The following is a 19,348-nucleotide window of genomic DNA, read 5'->3' as shown; positions in this document are numbered from 1 at the left end:
TCACCCCTTCCTTTCGAAGCACATAGAGAAGCTACGGTGGCCGACACAGGACAAATATGTCGTTGTCTGAGACAGCAGAGAGTAGCTAGCGCTCTGTAGAGCAGATTGTCCATTTGGGGCTACTGTAGAAACATGGCGGCGCAAAATAGTGATTTCACTGTAAGGGGACCGGCGGTTTATGTAGATAGAAATGACTCATTCTAAGATAATAAAAACATAACGGTTCATTATGTAAGGTCTTTATACACCACTGAAAACATAGTTATGTATATTTTACTGCATGTCTGTCAATAGATCCTCATAAATATTACACACTGCACCATTAAGCTTCTTAAATAGTCATTCATCAGACTGTTTGACTGTGTAAAAGAAAGAAAAGCAACCAAGGAAACAGGTACAAGGAGACAGACACGCAAACACACACACCTCTGCTCGTCTCCATCACTGATATCGTGAAGCAGGACGTAATATTTGAGTGTGTTGGGGATGAACCATTTGGGGTGGGTGTATTCTCCACTGTGCTGGATTCGGTGCTGTTCTTGGGACAGCTTGAGAAACTGCTCTGTCGGCACTGCCTCATGGGACGACACCACCAGCATACCTGCAGGCTAGTTCAGGAGATCTCACAGAATACAGATGGGAAAACATTTAAAAATAAAATACAAAAGTGACAAAATATATATTCTTGCCCGATACCAACTCTATCAAAAATCTGGACAGACTGGGTAAGAATATTAGAATATGAAATGGAATAATATTTCACAATATAACTGTTAATACTATAGTTTTGATCAAATAATTGCAGCCTTGGTGAGCATAAGAGACTTCTTTCTTAATTATTTTAGACTTTTTTTGCATCAATGACATTTGCTACATTTATATTACATGTAATTCATGGCAGATCATTTTATATACAGTCAACATTTCAGTGCATCCCTTGTGGTCAAGAAAGAATAAGAGTATAAAATGAGAAGCAAGGTCGAGTTATTAGGAGAGGGGCAAAGAAAGTTGTTTTTCAGTGTTTTGAAGGATACAGGCCAGATAGTGGCTGAGGAACTCGTGCTCTGATGCCGGCATGGACTGCAGGAAGTTCTCACGGTAAGTCTCAAACCATGGCGTTGTGGCTGTAAGATAAACATACACACACAAAGAAATATTGTCTTGTTTCTGAAACAAGATTAATACAGGCCACATGACCAACCCTCCAGGCGGAAGAGGAGAGAAGCACATTATGAAAGGCAGGACGAAGAGCTTAAATGGAAACTTTTACAGCAAAATAACAAAAAAATCTTTTATTTTAATGTAAATTCCGCTTTTCAAACAAATGGCATATAAAATGCTCTAAATTATCCAGCAATTTTGAAGCATAAAGAGGTGCGTCACATTAGCAAAATTTCAGTTCAATTTTGTGGGCAAAAAAGGTTTATTGTCAATAGTGTAATGATGTATGAAGCACATCTCACACAAGTCCAACCAAGCAGTTTTCTGTTGGTCAAATGTGTATGGGGAAATATTTTGTCTTCACGTGAAATTCCCAATCGTGTGTATTCCTATTGAATTTACTTGATTTCGCCCAAAAGAATTCACCAAATAACGGAAAATGTGACCATAGCTTAAATCAGGATTACAGCACTTTAAACCTGACATCACTCTGAAACTCTGATCTAATTAAGATTCAACCTCATTTTGCTTAAAGGGGTACTTCACCGCTGGAAAGATGAATTTAATGTATTTAAATTCGGGCATTTATGTAGTAGAAATGTGAAATTATTTTAGAAGTTGGTGCCTTTTAGACTGAGAAAAGCCAGAAAATGTATGTTTGGCTCATATGGATGAAAGACAACAACTCCCAGAATGCACTTGCTTCGCTGCCCTATGAGGAAACTCCTAAGCCACGCCTAACGGTTACATCACTTGCCCACCGCGGCACCACCCCACCCTCTTTTTAATATAGTAATAAAATAATTTAGTTCAGTTAGAGAACGGACACTACTATTAAAAACTGAACATGTCTGCTCAATACAGCACGAGCCGAACGAGAGTCGTAGCACAAACGCAGCAGGAGTCAGAATTCATTCATCAGAGAGTGAGTAGCTGACAGACCAGATGATGGCGGAAGATTTGGTTTCAAAGCGAAATGCACCTATTTAAGTGAGTTTGTCATTGTACCGTTTTGTTGTTGTGTTTGTATGAACCCACAATTCAAGCAACCCACCCCTGAATTGGCTCCAATTTTAAACCGAAACTAAAATGAGCACGGCCGACCAGCATTCATTCACGGCCGCATTGTCATTCATTCACGGTGCGTGTCCAGTCTGGCGCGTTTTCAGTTCATGCCTATGGAAGCTTAACTTTCATAGTAATTCATTGAGAACACTCGCTTTGCTCCGCACCGCTCCGTTATGAATTTCCGTGCGGCCGTCTGTGTTTTACATTCTGTGAGCCAGATCCCACCCCTATGGGGTGGTTGAAAACATGCGCAACTAGCTCCTACTACTGGCTGTAGTCTCTAGCCTCTGGCCAAAAAAGCCTCAGATGACGCAAAATGAGGATATTTGCATCATCGGAGGCTTTTTTCCAGACATAAAATACATAAATGCATTCAAATATACTACCGGGTTTCTACTGATAAAATCTTAAATGCTAAATCGCTGAAGTAACCCTTTAAAGAAAAGCAGGATGTTCAAAACAAGTTGTTTTTAATGCACGCATCAGCATTCATGATCAATTTCCCCCTTTCAACCTATCCAACAATGAGGGAAGATGAGGATGTAGGCCTACAGGTTTTTATGCTCAAGATTCATTAAGTTCAGTTCCTTGACATTTCGCCTCAATCAATGGTCCTCTCTGAATAATGCCAATAAGCACACGGCATGATGCACTTCACTCTGGCAGCCTCACGATCAATTCTTTATCGGAAACTTTACAGAGAGGGTAGAGCTTGAAAACCATGTCGACATTACAATACAGCAAACCATATCTAACAAATTACTGTATAATCAATAAAGCACATCCCTTGTTTGCAGTGTAGCTCTGATGATTACAGTGGCAATATTCTAGTGAGATGAAAACGGCTAATTTACCTCTTTTTTTTTATTTAGATTTGATTTATGCTTTAAAACAGGAGCTTTTAACTGTTATTAGTCCAAAGACCCCCCTGTTGCATACTGTGTAAAACTAATTGTTGAATTATGGCCTGGACAATTAACCATTTAGCTGAACTTTAGCTATGGTTACAGTCAGTACGGAATTACTGCATAGTGAACATTTTAATTTTCAAACAATAATTAGCACACCCCCTGCAGTAACGCTGTGTATCCCACTAAAGCCCCCTGCTCTGAAGGCAATGTGTTAATTAAGTGATAAAGGTTAATCATAATTACAATTATTATTAATATAAAGTAATTTCCATAATTCTTAATATAAATTTAGTATATCTACAGGTGTCCAATTGGTGTCTCATGAACATAATGTTAAATGTTAAAGTCAGTTATGTAAGCTTCTTGTTCAGACAGTTTAAATAATATTCAGCAAACTGTTTTACTTTTTATTAATACACTGTAAAAAATAGCTATATTCTTTTACAGAATATATATACATACATTGATCAGGCATAACATTATGATGAAGTGAATAACACTGATAATCTCTTCATCACGGCACCTGTTAGTGGGTGGAATATAATGGACCGCAAATGAAAAGTTTGACCTCAAAGTTGATGTGTTAGAAGAAGGAAAAATGAGAAGCAGTAGACAAGGGCCAAACTGTGATGGCTAGACAACTGGGTCAGATAATCTCAAAAAACTGCAGCTCTTGTGGGGTGTTCCCGGTCTGCAGTGGTCAGTATTTATCAAAAGTGGTCCAAGGAATGAATAGTGGTGAACCGGCGACAGAGTCATGGGCGGCAAAGGCTCATTTATGCACGTGGGGAGCAAAGGCTGGCCCGTGTGGTCCGTTCAAACAAATGAGCAACTGTACTCAAGAAGTTAATGCCGTTTCTGATAGAAAGGTGTCAATACACAGAGAATTGCATCGCAGTTTGTTGCATATGGGGCTGGATAGCCGCAGACCAGTCACGGTGCCCATGCTGACCTCTATCCACCACTGAAAGCGCAAACAGTGGGCAAGTGAGCATCAGAACTGGACCACGGAGCAAATGAATTACATTTTCTGATGAATGGTCTAATCAATTACACATGGCACCAGGATGCACTATGGGAAGAAGGAAAGCCGGCAGAGGCAGTGTGATGCTTTGGGCAAATTTTCTGCTGGGAAACCTTGGGTCCTGCCATCCATGTGGATGTTACTTTGACACGTACCACCTACCTAAGCATTGTGTTGCAGACCATGTACAACCTTTCATGGAAACAGTGTGGCCTCTTTCAGCAGGATAATGCACCGTGCCACAAAGCAAAAATGGTTCAGGAATGGTTTGAGGAGCACAACGAGTTTGAGGTGTTGACTTGGCCTCCAAATCTCAAGATCAGATCTCAATTCAATCGAGCATCTGTGGATGTGCTGAATAAACAAGTCCGATCTATGGAGGCCCCACCTCACAACTTACAGGATTTAAAGGATCTGCTGCTAACTTCTTTGTATCAAGATACCACAGCACCCCTTCAGGGGTCTAGTGGAGTCCATGCCTCAACGGGTCAGGGCTGTTTTGGCAGCAAAAGGGGGACCAACACAATATTAGGTCATAATGTTATGCCTGATCGGTGTGTGTGTGTGTGTGTGTGTGTGTGTGTGTGTGTGTGTGTGTGTGTGTGTGTGTGTATATATATATAGACACACACACACACACACACACATACACACATGCTAGAGTAAAAACCTGTTAACTGCAAGATAACTTGCCATATAGGATCAGATTTGTAAATGTTTTAGCATTGCATTATATGAAATTTAACTGTAAAATACTGTCAAATGTATGTTTTTTTTAAAGTAAAAACTATGAATTAACATACAACCCCACATCCAGAAACGTTTGGACATTTTGTATAATGCAATAAAATCAAGAACGAGTGATTTGTTAATTCTCTTTAACTTTTATTTAACTGACTAAAGTACAAAGAAAAGGTTTTTAATGACCAACTTAAGTGTATTTTGTAATATATAAACTATTTTGATTTTGATGTCTGCAACACACTCCAAAAAAGTTGGGACAGAGGCATGTTTACTACTGTGTCACATCACATTTCCTTTCAATTACACTTTTTAAAAGTTTGGGAATTGAGGATATTAATTGTTGAAGTTTTTTTGTTTTGCCCAATCCCGTCTGATGCAGGAGAGCTGCTCAACAGTCTTTGGTCGCTGTTATCGGATTCTCCTTTTCATACATTTTCAATAGGAGACAGATCTGGACAGCAAGCAGGCAGTCAGGCACATCCCTTCTACTGAGTGGAGTGTCTAAGAAACCACTCTGTTTTAGAACATGCAGAATGAAGCCTTGCATTGTTTCCCAGGAAACATGTCATCTTGATGCCTTTAAATGTCAATATATGATTCCACGTCAGTGGTACCTTCACATCAATGCAAGTCACCCATGCCATTTGCACTGATGCACCCCCATACCATGACATATGTTTGATTTTTGTATCAGTCACTGATGAAATTCTGGATGGCCCCTTTCGTCTTTTGGACTGAGAACTATGTCTGTTTTTCCCAAAAACAAGCTGAAACGTGGGGCCTTATCATACGCCAGGTGCGACGCAAGTGTTTTTTGCTAGTTTCAGTCCGACGCAGTTTTCATTTTCACGTCCAGCACCATGTTGTTGAAATAGCAAATGCACTCGCGCCCATCTGTTCGCCCATGGGCGTGCTGATCTGAAAACAAGGTGCGTTCAGGCGCATTATTGACGCGTTGCTATTTTGAGGCAACTGAAAACAACTGTGCCATTGACCAACAAAAACCTGGTCTGAAGTCAATAGCGCAGTATTCTTTGTGTTATTTAAAGGGCGCGTTAGTAATATGCACCTATAGGCGGGTGCACAACGTGCTTACACTCTGCTTATTACACACAGAGGGACATGCAGCACACAAACATTAAATATTAAAAATAAAATGATTCCTCTCTGGAGAAGCAATCAGTCTTTCCGCTCACAAATTCCACCATGTAAATAGCGAATCTGCCATGGTGCGAGCGCAACTGGCTTTTAAAGGGAATGCGAGATGAGACTCTGATAAGTTATTGCACGTTAAGCCCAAATCAAACCCATTACTCATTAAAGGTCCCGTTTTTCCTGTTTTTTGAAGCTTTGATTGTGTTTACAGTGTGCAATATAACATGTGTTCATGTTTCGCGTGTAAAAAAACACAGTATTTTTCACACAATTTACTTATCTGTATACCGCTGTTTTCACTGTCCTAAAAACGGCTTGAGGATTTCCCTGTTCTATTAAGTCCCTCCTTCAGAAATACGTAACGAGTTCTGATTGTGCCAGCGGTTCCCGTGTTGTGATTCGACAGCAGCTTAGCGCACGTTGCCCGGAAAGGTCACGCCTCTTACCATAACAGGGAGATGCATACACTCAAACTACAGCGTCTCTGAAGGCCAAACAAAGGTGATTTGACTCCAGGATGAAAATAACAGCGTCTCGACGACATGGCGACAAACACACTCTACGAACGCAACACTTCCTCTTCTCCATGTGGGAGAGCAACAAGACCACGCCCCCTATTTTGCGTATTCTTGAGGGCGGAGGTTAGTCAACAAACTGTTCTACTGACGTCATTAAAGCAGGATGTACAGGGATGTAGTCCAAACCGGCCGTTCGCTGTAGGCTTTGAAAGGGAACTTCTGTTAAAACAAATATCTCGCTTGGCATTGAACTTTGAGCTTTATAATTTTACAGGAATTATTTATGCTCTAACAGCAACATTACACACTAACTAATATAAAGTTTGAAAATCACGAAGAACAGGACCTTTAAGAGATTAGGTACAACACTTTTGGACCATGCGCCTGGCGCCCCAACTTTTTTTTCCGTCATTAAACAGTCTAAGTGCACATGCGCTTCAGACCATGCACTCAGATCGTTAAAACAGGTCATGTGGCCTCATCTAACCACCGCACACATTCCACTGTCTTTAGCACCATCTGAGATGAGCTCAGGCCCCGAGAACTCATCGGCATCTCGGCATAGAACTTTTGTATAACTTTCTCCTTGCGTAACAGAGATTCAAGTTGCATTCCTTGATGCTGCAGCAGACTTTGTTAAGTGACAACGGTTGGAAAGAACTCCCTAGCATTAGCACATTTGGTTGTATTTAACAGAGTAGTGTGGTTTCACATGTAATGCCATCTGAGGGCTCGAAGGTCACACACATTCAATAGGGGTTTCCTACCTTGCCCTACATTTACTGAAATTTCTCTGGTTTCTCTGAATCTTTTCACAATATAATGTATGGTAGAATGTGAAAGACTTAGATTCTTTGCAATCTTGCATTGAGAAATGTGGTTTTTGAATTGATTGACAATTCTCTCGATATGTAGCACAAGGTGCTGAGCCATGACCCATCTGTGCTTGCAAAGACTGAGATGCTCCTATTACACTCAATCACGATCAACGAGTCCCTCACCTATTACCAATTCACCTACTTATTGTGGACTGCTTCAAAAGAGTTTAACTTGGATATTCTACAAGCTTTTCAATTTTATTTTGCCTCAGCTCCAACTTTTGTAGAATATGTTGGGAGCCATCAAAATCTAAATTTGTTTATATTTACAGAATACACTTAAGTTGGTCAGTGAACACACTGAAAATCTTTTCTTTGTACTTTTGTCAGTTAAAAGGTAAAGGAGAATTAACAAATTACATATTCATATTGCATTTTACAAAATGTTACAAACTTTTTTGTTACAAAAATTTGGGGTTGTAAAAGTTATGTTTAAAAACAGTAAAATCCCAGAAGTCTTTTAATGACTCATCACAAATGATTATATTTTAATAGTGCGGTCGCATCCAAAATAAAAGTTTGTGTATAATTATTATGTATATATAAATACACATACATGCATGTACATATTTAAGAAAATGTGTAATATTTATATATAAAATATTTATACTTATATATAATATAAATTACATGCAAATATTTCTTAAATATATACATGATAGAGTGTGTATTTATATATATATACATAATTATACACAGTAAACACACATATGCAAACACAAACTTTTATTTTGGATGTGATTAATCGCGATTAATCGATTTGACTATACAGCACTCCATAAATACTATAGGTTCTTCTCCTTTTTAGTATCAGTAATGTGCATTAGGGTGTTTTGCGTTACATTTTCTGTTATTTAGTTAATGATTATTACATTATTTTAGTGCCAAGTGTTTCCCAGATGGTGCTTTGTCTTTGTGTGACCTGTGAATGGCTATGTTTTATGGACATGCCACATAAATTCTCCATCTTACCACTTGTTCATATTATTATGGTGGTACTTCAGTACACTTTAAGGTAAATATCAGATTGTGGTAGTTCAAGTTGATTGGTTTATTAATATTATATCACTTAATGAAATATATGATTATTAGCTGTTAAATATACAGGTATCAATATGCCATCCTGTAATACCTTGTCACAGTTTTCTTACGGTGAATTTCCGGCAACCATGGCTGCCAGTACTTTAAAGTAAATGTGTCAGGATATTTCTTAGTGTATAACAAGAACAAACCAATTTTTCACATTAAATCAAACAGATTTGAAAAAAGTGCATGTAAAGTCAATCTCTACTTCACAGCAAGAGGTACAGTGGATCTATAGAGATGAGGAGACTAGTGACTGAACGGATAAAATGGCTCATTGAGCTGAAAACCTTCCAAAACACACTGAAATAACACTTAAATTTCAGTCGAAACAATCGTTAACTATCGTCTGACTCAACTGGAACACAAACTGATTGTATATATAACGACAGTTTCAGCACAATGAGTCATTTCCCTAGGATCTATCCCAAACACACACAAGAAGCTAAAGGACCACCACCAACATCCTGAGAAAAAGGAAGAAGCTGGATTGGAAAAAGGAAAGGAGATTTAGCGACAGATCTGCTACGGAGCGAGCCGGGCCAGGAAATGATGTGGAGAAGGCGTCTGAGGAAAGCCCTCTCACGCACTCCCAGCACGGGAAGGAAGGGAATACCTGTGTAGTACTTGGACGAGCTCAGTTGGGTGAGTGTTTCTTTCCAGTCAGAGTACCAGGGAACGCTCGCTTTGACCGTGCGGTCTGAGAGGAGAAGAGACAGGCAGTCTGGTTAAAGCTCACTGACAGGAACCAAAAAGTGTAACGCATCCAAAACAAAACCCACCCCAAACCCTGTGATGTGAACAGACATTATGTCAAGACCAATTGCTCTGTGTCTTTGCACAAATGGTTTGTTCATTTTAAATACAGATAGTTGCAATTATAAGCTAAAATACATCATGAGAACCATTTAATAGGAGTGATGTAATGCAAATTATGTTTATTTTCGGTTAACTACCCCCTTTATTTTTACCTTCTACAAAGTGCTAAACTTGATCTAGCAGCCTAGCACAGTAGATCCAGTAACTGAATGAACATAGTTCTAAAATCCCATTTTCCTGATTAGCTTAGACATGTGCATGTTCCAGTGGCGTCTCCCGCTGTGAGGAAAGGCAGTCTACTAAATGTAGGATGATGAGTAGATTCAAAGATTACGTATAATGAATATACCATATCATAATTTGCCTTTGAGACACATAAAACACAAACTACCGTTGCCAGTTCTAGCAGAAGCAGGAATAGCATTTAATGGAGTTGGACGTTTCTGTCCATCAGTCAGGGTGAGTATAGCACATACACATCAAACCAATGCTTCAAAGTCAACATGAAACACCATTCACACCACCTTTTCCTTACATAACATGACATGTCTGAGTGAAACAGAATGCTGTCCAAAAATGTAGCGGGGGGACTTAATTCATTGCACTGTGAAAAGCAATCAGAACTCTGAATGAGAGCTTGCAGATTATGGGGGGAGTGATCATTTAGATCCAGGAATCGGGCTTTATTCAAGTCTTTGAAACGCCGGCCCACCTGGCGTGGATGAAGGGAAGTAATTTCAGAGCTGGAGGAAGTTTTCTTTAATTAACATTTGGAATAATGTGTACTGAGAAGTCATGTGCGAGTGTTATTGTTAACTAAAAGTTAATTGAAATAAGGATGACGTAAAATAAGATATAAATATTACTTGAAAAACATTTTTAATTAAACAAATATTAGAAATGTTGGCTTGGCAACTAACTGAACTAAGATAAAATTAAAAAAATTTCCTTGAGCATTTGACATATAAGAGGTCATCATATTATAAGAATATCATGTACATTTTAGAACTGAAATCTTCCTTGTTAGTTCAAAACCAGCTTTTATTATAACCAAGCCCAGCGAAGGACACATTGTGGAAAATGCCTCTAACGGATAGGTGAAAGAACGCCTCTGCAGAAGAATATCACGCCTACTTCATCATTGCAACTTTGGCCCCGCCCACTGGTGTGTTAGTGAGATGACGAGGAAAGAAGAGCATTCACTGGGATAAAATAACATTACCTTCCAAAGTATCCTAATGCTAGGAATGTGGTCATTTATTTTCATCAATGTGAATGTTTCAGGGAACATTATTTATTTGTATTCGGTACATTTTCACTGTAGATTCTTTGGTAAATAAGTCGCAAATTCGGCGCAGGTTTCGAACAGACATTTACAATATGGACTCGTAATGTGACAACATCTAAGTAACTGTGTTAATTCTAATGCTGGATCTATGATCAGTAGGGGTGTAACGGTACACAAAACTGACGGTTCGGTACGTACCTCGTAAAAATAGCTTTTTATTTATTTTTATTAAACAGTGGTTTACTGAAAAAAAGTGTCTGTCCTTAAATGAATTAAATTATAACAAAGTTTATTGAAGATATTGCTGTAAACTACATAGGGAGCCCTTACTTGCACATTAATATTAAAGGTTAACAACAGAGCCCAAATTCAGTTGCTATTTATTTTTAGGTATAATAATCAACACTCAAATAACATGTTTACATGTTTGCGTACTTTCACATAAGGCAGTTTTTGCAATAACTTCTAAATCTAATTATAAAATAGTTTTTTCTCCAATTCGTTGTTGAAATATAATAATTTATACACAGAGTTTAATTTAAAAAAACATACATGAAATAATCAAGACATCACTAACAGGTTAAGTAGAATATAATGAATATATAGGCTAATATAGTGCATATATTTAGTGAAAGTTGTGGACACTGTGTACACTGAATGACTGCCTGAGGTAAATGTGATGCTACATGACATTGTTTACAAGCAGTTATATTGAGGTCTTTCCGCCGTTGAAACACTGATTGAGCGATTACACCACACATGTGATACGTGACAGTAAGTTGTAATGTATCCTGAACATACCTTCAGATGTTCATTCACGTTTATTCTTTAGGAAGAGATGATCGATCACATCGCGCGGCCGCTTGAACTGACTCGCCTATACAGTGATCAGTCACACCACATTAAAGAGGGTCAAAACTGCATTTATCGTTTGAATTTCGTGATAAAATGGACTTAAATTCTAAATATGTTCATGTGGGAACTAGGATTGAAGTGTGTTCCATGCTTAAAACAAGCCTACTGTTAAAGATTGCATTCGGAAACCGTTCACCGAACCGAAAGCCCTGTACCGAAACGGTTCGGTACGAATGCGTGTACCGTTACACCTCTAGTGATCAGTGATTTCTGATATATGATTCTTGTAGTCAGATGTTCTTTCTTAGTCCATGCGTCAGTAAATCAGACCAGTGACTAACTGGTCAACTTAAAATAGTTTCTCTTAGTAGGATTAAAATAATCAGTTATTTAAACTATGAATAAATTATATATAGAAAGCGATCAAAGAACGCTCCCTTTACAATCGCTGGAGCTGTCATTCAAACAGCGCAAGTTTGTCAGAGACTCTTGCCAAAACTCCCCTTATAATCAACAAATCTCTTATTTACATTGTGTTTGAACTGTTAGTTATGATGAAAGCATTCGTTAGTGTGCAGACTCGACATGTCTGTGCTCGGTAAAATGCTCATCACTACAACCTTTCATGCCACAATCTAAATATAAATACTTTAAAATCAACACTTTTCACGATTAGTTGACCTTGAGAGCTGTAATAGTAAAAACGTGCTAAAGTTTCATATGCAAAGATGTTAGCCAATCACAGCAGTGGGCGTTTACACTGAAGTCTCACAGCAGACACGCCCCTTCAAACAGAGCGTTCAAATCAGAGGGCAGGAAAAATGCCTTTTATTTCTAAATTATGATTTTTTTTATGTAAAAATCATACTAACATCATAAGTGCAAGACAGGGAACATTATAAAACAATAAAACAATGCAGTTCATAACCCTTTTACTCCATAGTCACTTCTGATATCATGTTGACTTTAGAGCATAGCTTTATGGGACCTTAACTTTGTAGCCAAACCAGCAGTGAAATTCACATATTCAAGTACACTAACGCTGTATGTTGCATCTTGAATCTGTTGTCATAATCAGGTGCAGTCAGGACCCAGCCAGTTCATCAGCGATCATTCTAGAGTTGTCAAAAGTGCTGAAATTAAAAATGTGACCATATCAGCATTTTGAGCGCTGTTGAATGGATTCTTAAACACCTCTGATTGGCCATTGTGTTCACACACTCAACATACATGTCTGTAGTTGGGTACAATGATCAACACTCTTCTCCGAGTGCTTCAATGACGCTCTCTCTACAGAGCGCTTACACAGATACAGACGGGAGCGTTTGAAAGCAGGCTTCAATCAGCGGATCCGTCTGTCAGCGGATATTTATGGGATCCACTGATAGACCTCCTTTTCAAATGCTCCCATGTGTATTTATGTAAACGCTCAACGAAGAACGAGTGTCATCGAAGCACTCAGTGAAGAGTGTTGATCATTGAAGCCAATTAGAGACATATATGTTGAGCGTGTGGACACAATGGCCAATCAGAGGTGTTTAAGAATCCGTTCAACAGAGCACAAATGCCTGATATGGTCAAATTTTTTAAATTTCAGTACCGACTTTAGACAACTCTAGTTCATTAAGTTAAAAGGAGGATGCGGCTGGTGTAGTTTGGTATGTTAGTGTCAGGGAAGGGGTTTGCAGGGCTTTAGGCCCACCCAAGTGAGTGGTGCAGCAGAGGGGCTACGTGGGGAGGACTGGTTCTACTGGCAGCCTATGATCTGAGAGGGAACCAAACACGTCACACTCGTTGTTCAAAGGGTTAACAGCACAGCATAGCACAGCACACGTGTGTGAGACCTGGCATACACACTCGTGAGGAAAGCACATGTATGAGGGTCAGAGCTCTTACCAAGAATTCATCCGCAAGAGAAGTGTTGGGGGGGGATGGGGGAGAGAATTTGAAAAATGAAAAAAAAACAAGATCAGAAACGATAAATCATAAATGTGTAATGCAAACCAAACCCTTTAATTTCATGGACAATTACAACATTGGATTCTCACTCTTTTCCTCAAGGGCTCTGCTGTCCTCATCAGGTGCTGACATGAGAGGATACTATAAAAACGAGCCCCATTCAAAAAAAAACTTTTTTTTATTTTATGAGACTGCTCCTAATATGCATATTCCTTTCCTCAAATGTTGTAGTTTTTTTTATTTATTTTTTTATTTAGAGAAACACATTTTTTCTGTGTAACACACTTTGAACATTTATAAATGTCTGTAAAAGTAAAAAATACACCAGCATAATTTTGCAAAATGTGTTAGTTCCATTAGGGAGAAAATGCTGAACAGACAGTTAAAACAATAGAGTATTTATTTAATTTTTAAAACCCTTTCACTGCAGTCGTTGTTTCTTGGGCTAGTCATAGTCGGTTACATTGGTGGCTACATATTTCATAAAAATGGAGATTCTTCAAGGGCTTTGTAAAGTAGAATTGTAAATATGCTGCATTAGGAAACAATCTATCGGTTCCTGTTTCACTTTAGGCCATTCCACTTTCCTCCTTTAAAAATGTGGCAGTAATATTATCAGGTGCTCTACGGATTTCCCCACCATGATGTTAGGGTTAGGGTTAGGGTCAGAACACTCAAGCACTTACCGCTTATGTTGAGGTCGTAGTCTCCAGCCGAGATGACGTTGGCAGGCGACCCTTCAGGAGGCTGGCAGACAGAAACCGACTGGCTGAGAAGCTTTTGCAGCTCTGGGGTCTGTGGAGGCCGTGTGTTGATACCAGTCACACTGATCCGGAGACCCTTCACCACAACCACCTGGTTGTTGGGATCACGCAGATGACCTACAGTTCAGTATCGGGGGCATAAAAAAAAGGAAGAAGGGAGAAAAGGAGGAAGTCTGTCAGTTGAACTAGCTGATGCCAAATTCATAATGGTACTGCTGATTTTCTTGTAACTGAAGCTTTTTTTCTAGCCATCTTACAGTGTCAAGCAGAAGCCAAAATTGGTTGTATATGGACCACGAGTTCATAAAAAAAATTATGAATTTAATAATAAGTATTTTTGTCCACACAGAGGAACTGAGCACATGAGTTTTTAAATATTTTTGAAGTCTCATGCATTTATCTGATTAAAAATACAGTAAAAACAGCAATAGTGAAATTTTATTTAAAATAACTTTTCTATTGTAATATATTCTAAAATATAATTTATTTCTGATGCAAAGCTGAATTTTCAGCATCATTACTCCAGTATTCAGTGTCACATGATCATTAAGAAATCATTCTAATATGCTGATTTGTTGTGCAGGAAAAAAATTATATTCTTCAATGTTAAAAACAGTTGTTCTATTTTCATATACATATAATATTTTCATATAAATACACAGGAAATACAAATAATATTTCTGCCTCTTGTTGATTCACATGGAACACTGAAAGAAATTGTATTTACATATTTATCTTTGGAATTTTGTATAATTAATAATATATTATAATTAATAAAATTTAATATAATTAATATAATTAATTTTATATAATTCAATATATAATTTTACATAATTATATATAATATAACTAAATGTGCTTAATGTTAATATTAATTAATGTTTTGATTACTAATATTGCTGATATTTCTGTTAAGGTACAGCTCTGAAAAGGTACTATTCTATTCTTTGTAGATGCTCATGAAATGATATTTAATAAAATCTGTACAATACAAATGTAATTAATAATTTGCAGTGGACAAACTTTTGAGGGAGTACTTAGGATTTATTATTTCTTTATTTTACAGTGCATTATGGCTGCCAACTTAAACATTTGCCAAGGTTTAGGAATGGTACAAGACAGCTGGGTTTCCACTAAGCTTATGACATCTGCCCCCCTCTAGACTTCACCTTATCACTCTTCATACGCCCTTCCCTGTTCAAATATGTTGCCACCCCTTGATGTTCACACCCTCTTCTGAACGCTTTCCCATAATGCGCCTGTGTTTTCTCACTCCACACTTCACATGATAAGCATAACATGACGAATAAAGATGAGACTTTGCTCCTCTGCTGCCAAGCCATTCCAGTACAAATCCAAATCACATCACCGAGGGGCAAACACACATATACACAGAGAGTACTGTGATCATTTGGGTCAACCTAAACGTGTTAACATCATTTCTACGAATCCATAGCACACTGCAACAAATGAATGTGAGAAATTGTTCTTAGTATCTGAAAGAGTTCTCTGATTAGAATAGACAACAAGTGAATCAGAGCAATGATGACTGACTATGAGCTACAACAAAATATGTGCCATATTTTCCCTAGGGATGAAACGATTACCGGTTTCACGATAAACCACGATAAAATGTAGTGACGGTTAGTAATATCGTATAAAATTTAATTATCATTAAAACCGCGTGTGATTATCACGATTTTAAAACTTGCGGTAAATCTTGTCCAGTCAGCGTCAGTCTGGCTGCAGCGCTGTTTTCTGAATGAGAAGATATGGCAGAAGGCAGTGACAGCACCGGGAGATTTTTCAGATATCTAAAAGGACCAAATCTGAGGCGTTGTCATATTTTGGCTTTTACAAAAGTCCTGAGGGAAACTTAATCTGAGGGAAGATGGTCACCCTGTCTGCAGAACATGCCAGAAGAAAGTCGCTGTAATAGGGGGAACACTTCAAAACTACGAACGCAAGGCAAGTGGACTTTGACCTCAATACCAAAACTACGTCTGGGAAATAATAACGTGAAGCGAACGAACAAGTTCAGACAAGACTAGGGTGACATTTAAGGGATAATAATCAGGGTTTGCCATTAACAACCGCCATTTGCGGGTGTAAGTTAACGTTATTTCGGCTGCACACTAGCCACTCTGCTGTTGAACTTATTATAGTCTTCTCAAAATCCATCTGTTATAATCGCGTTGCGCATTATAACCACTCACACGTGTTTATATTGAGTTTATGAATGCAATGTCTCATAATCAGAGGCATTCAGATTATCCGGAATTTTGTTCAGAGCGCGCGCCGCTCTCACGCGCTGAAATCTACACTAAAAGCAGAGATGTGTGTGTGATGTACGCAAGCGATTCACTCATCATACAGTGGATGACTGTTTTTATTCTATTTCAGCAGCGAAAATAGTTTCAAACAAACACAGCAGAACCACAGCGCATCTGATATGACTGGCATAAAGTTGGTGAATTCAGGGACCGTCTCTAAAGTTACACACAACATTGGTAACGTTATACACGTTTGAAACTTTAATAGCATTTGAAGAGAATGAAAGTCATAAAACTGGCTGTAAAGTGATCATCTAGGTGTCAGGTATGATGCAGACATTTTGATATTTAATAAAATAAACTGTCAAATCATATGGAAATATGGATATTTCTCTAGGATACTGTTTGGGCTTTTACACAAAACATGCTAGATTTAAATGCATCATTGTTGAACACTGATGAGAATATTGCTTGAGAATATATTTACAGAGATAATATTAGAGATTATATTTACGATAAATTATTGTTATTTATGCGTTGATATTGACGACGGCCATTGTAAGGAAGAAAATCCCACCGAATCTTGCTTAAAAAAGTGCATAGAGCTGCTTTAGTTTGTTTGTTGATTTTCAAATATAAAACTTGAACAAAACCGTGATAATATTGATAACCGTGATAATTTGGGTCACTATAATCGTGATGTTAAATTTCCATACCGTTTCATCCCTCCCACAATAGCACGTTTTACCAGAATGGCCGATAATCCCTAAGAGGGAATTAAAAGCTGTTCCATGAACGAAAATAAACAAAATAAGAAACAGTGTACAAAATCCCTTTCAATTGTTCCAGAGCAAAACTTAATTTTTTTAAATCGTTAGCCTCATAGCATAATTGCCCAGATCAGATTGGCCAAAAAATGACTAATGGCTAACGAAATGCTGGTAACCAGCTAGTAATGTCATTTCCAAAACAAAGAATTCGTTGCACTAAACTTTCAGATTTACACCCCTTCCGGACTGTGATCTTGTAGCAAGAAGGTGATTTACATTTGAAAGGAGGCCAAAGTAGTGAGAAAATAAAATACATTTTCAGCACATTTTGCTTTTAATCCCTGAGCTAATAGGAATATTTCTTGTGGTAAGAACAACTGACATGTTTTTAATGAACCATTTAATATGGCATTATGTTGTCAAATGTACACAACCTTTCAATTTTTTTAAGAGAGAAAACAAACAAGCCTACTTTCATTCATCAATGATGTATTAAATTGATCAGTACATTACAGTAAAGACATGCATTATGTTAAAAACAACATATTTCAAACAAATAAGATTTAGAACCTTCTAATCATCAATGAATCCTGGAAAAAAAAAAAAAGTATCACGGTTTCCATAAAAATATTAAGTGGCACTACTGTTTTCAGCATGGATAATAATAAATGTTTCTTGAGCAAATCAGAATATTAGAATGATCTCTGATGAATCATGTGACTGAAAGAAATCTTCCCGACCCCATACCTTTAAACTATAGTGTACACAGATCAGGCATAACATTATGTGAAGGGAATAACAATGATTATCTCTTCATCACGGCACCTGTTAGCGGGTGGGATATAATAGGCAGCAAGTGAAAATGTTGTCCTCAAAGTTGAGTTGATGTGTCTGGTCTGCAGTGGTCAGTATCTATCAAGAGTGGTCCAAGGAAAGAACAGTGTTGAACCGGTGACAGGGTCATGGGCAGCCAAGGCTCATTGATGCACGTGGGGAGTGAAGGTTGGCCCATGTGATCTAATCAAACAGACCAGCTACTGTAGCTCAAATTGCCAAAAAGGTAATGCTGGTTCTGATAGAAAGGTGTTAGAATACACAGTGCATCGCAGTTTATTGGGTATAGCCTCAGACCAGTCAGGATATCCATGCTGACCCCTGTCCACCGACGAAAGTACCAACAGTGGGCACGTGAGCCTCAGAACTAGACCACAGAAAAATGGAATAAGGTGGCCTGGTCCGATCAATCACATTTTTTTTTACATCACGTGGATGGCCGGGTGTGTGTGCGTCGTTTACCTGGGGAACACATGGCACCAGGATGCACTATGGGAAGAAGGCAAGCCGGCGGAGGCAGTGTGATGCTTTGGGCAATGTTCTGCTAAGAAACCTTGGGTCCTGCCATCCGTGTGTATGTTACTTTGACACGTACCACCTACCTAAGCATTGTGTTGCAGACCATGTACACCCTTTCTTGGCAACGGTATTACCTGGTGGTGGTGGCCTCTTTCAGCAGGATAATGCGCCCTGCCACAAAGCAAAAATGGTTCAGGAATGGTTTGAGGAGCACGACAACGAATTTGAGGTGTTGACTTGGCCTCCAAATTCCCCAGATCTCAATTCAATTGAGCATCTGTGGGATGTGCTGAGCAAACAAGTCCGATCCATGGAGGCCCCACCTCGCAACTTATAGGACTTAAAGGATCTGCTGCCAACATCTTGGTGCCAGACACCACCTTCAGGGGTCTAGTCGAGTCCATGCCTCGATGGGTCAGGGCTGTTCTGGCAGCAAAAGGGGGACCAACACAATATTAGGATTACATCAGTCTATCAGTATTGCATTGTGATGTAATGGCAACATTACTATCACAGACTAGTACGCCACTATAAACAACTGCAGTCTTCATAAATTGAGCCAGCTGATCTAATTGCCTGCTTCTTTATGATTACTTCATATACTATACTAGATATAGGTGGGTGATTAACAGCACAGGCCCAACACAGACCTTTAGTGCCCGTCCAGTAGCCTTTATTTCAGTGGTAATCTTACCCGCCTCACCAACAGAAGAATCTGATCTGTG

General features: G+C 38.6%; 1 protein-coding gene across 1 annotated transcript in view; it reads right to left on the bottom strand.

Annotated features, from left to right (window-relative positions):
* trappc8 (trafficking protein particle complex subunit 8) overlaps window positions 1-19,348 on the bottom strand; it is an 88,563-nt gene that overhangs the window by 62,294 nt on the left and 6,921 nt on the right. Inside the window, exons 2-5 of the mRNA XM_079830767.1 lie at window positions 14,150-14,344; window positions 9,159-9,242; window positions 1,035-1,124; window positions 427-601 (exon numbers count right to left, since the gene is read on the bottom strand). Of these exons, the coding sequence (XP_079686893.1) occupies window positions 427-601; window positions 1,035-1,124; window positions 9,159-9,242; window positions 14,150-14,344 (544 nt within the window). The remainder of the gene's footprint in view (window positions 1-426; window positions 602-1,034; window positions 1,125-9,158; window positions 9,243-14,149; window positions 14,345-19,348) is intronic.

The sequence above is a fragment of the Gobio gobio genome, assembly GCF_949357685.1.
Source record: "Gobio gobio genome assembly, chromosome: 12".
NCBI lineage: Eukaryota > Metazoa > Chordata > Actinopteri > Cypriniformes > Gobionidae > Gobio > Gobio gobio.
Note: the sequence above shows the minus strand (reverse complement) of the source record. Positions and strands in the feature narration are given on the sequence as shown.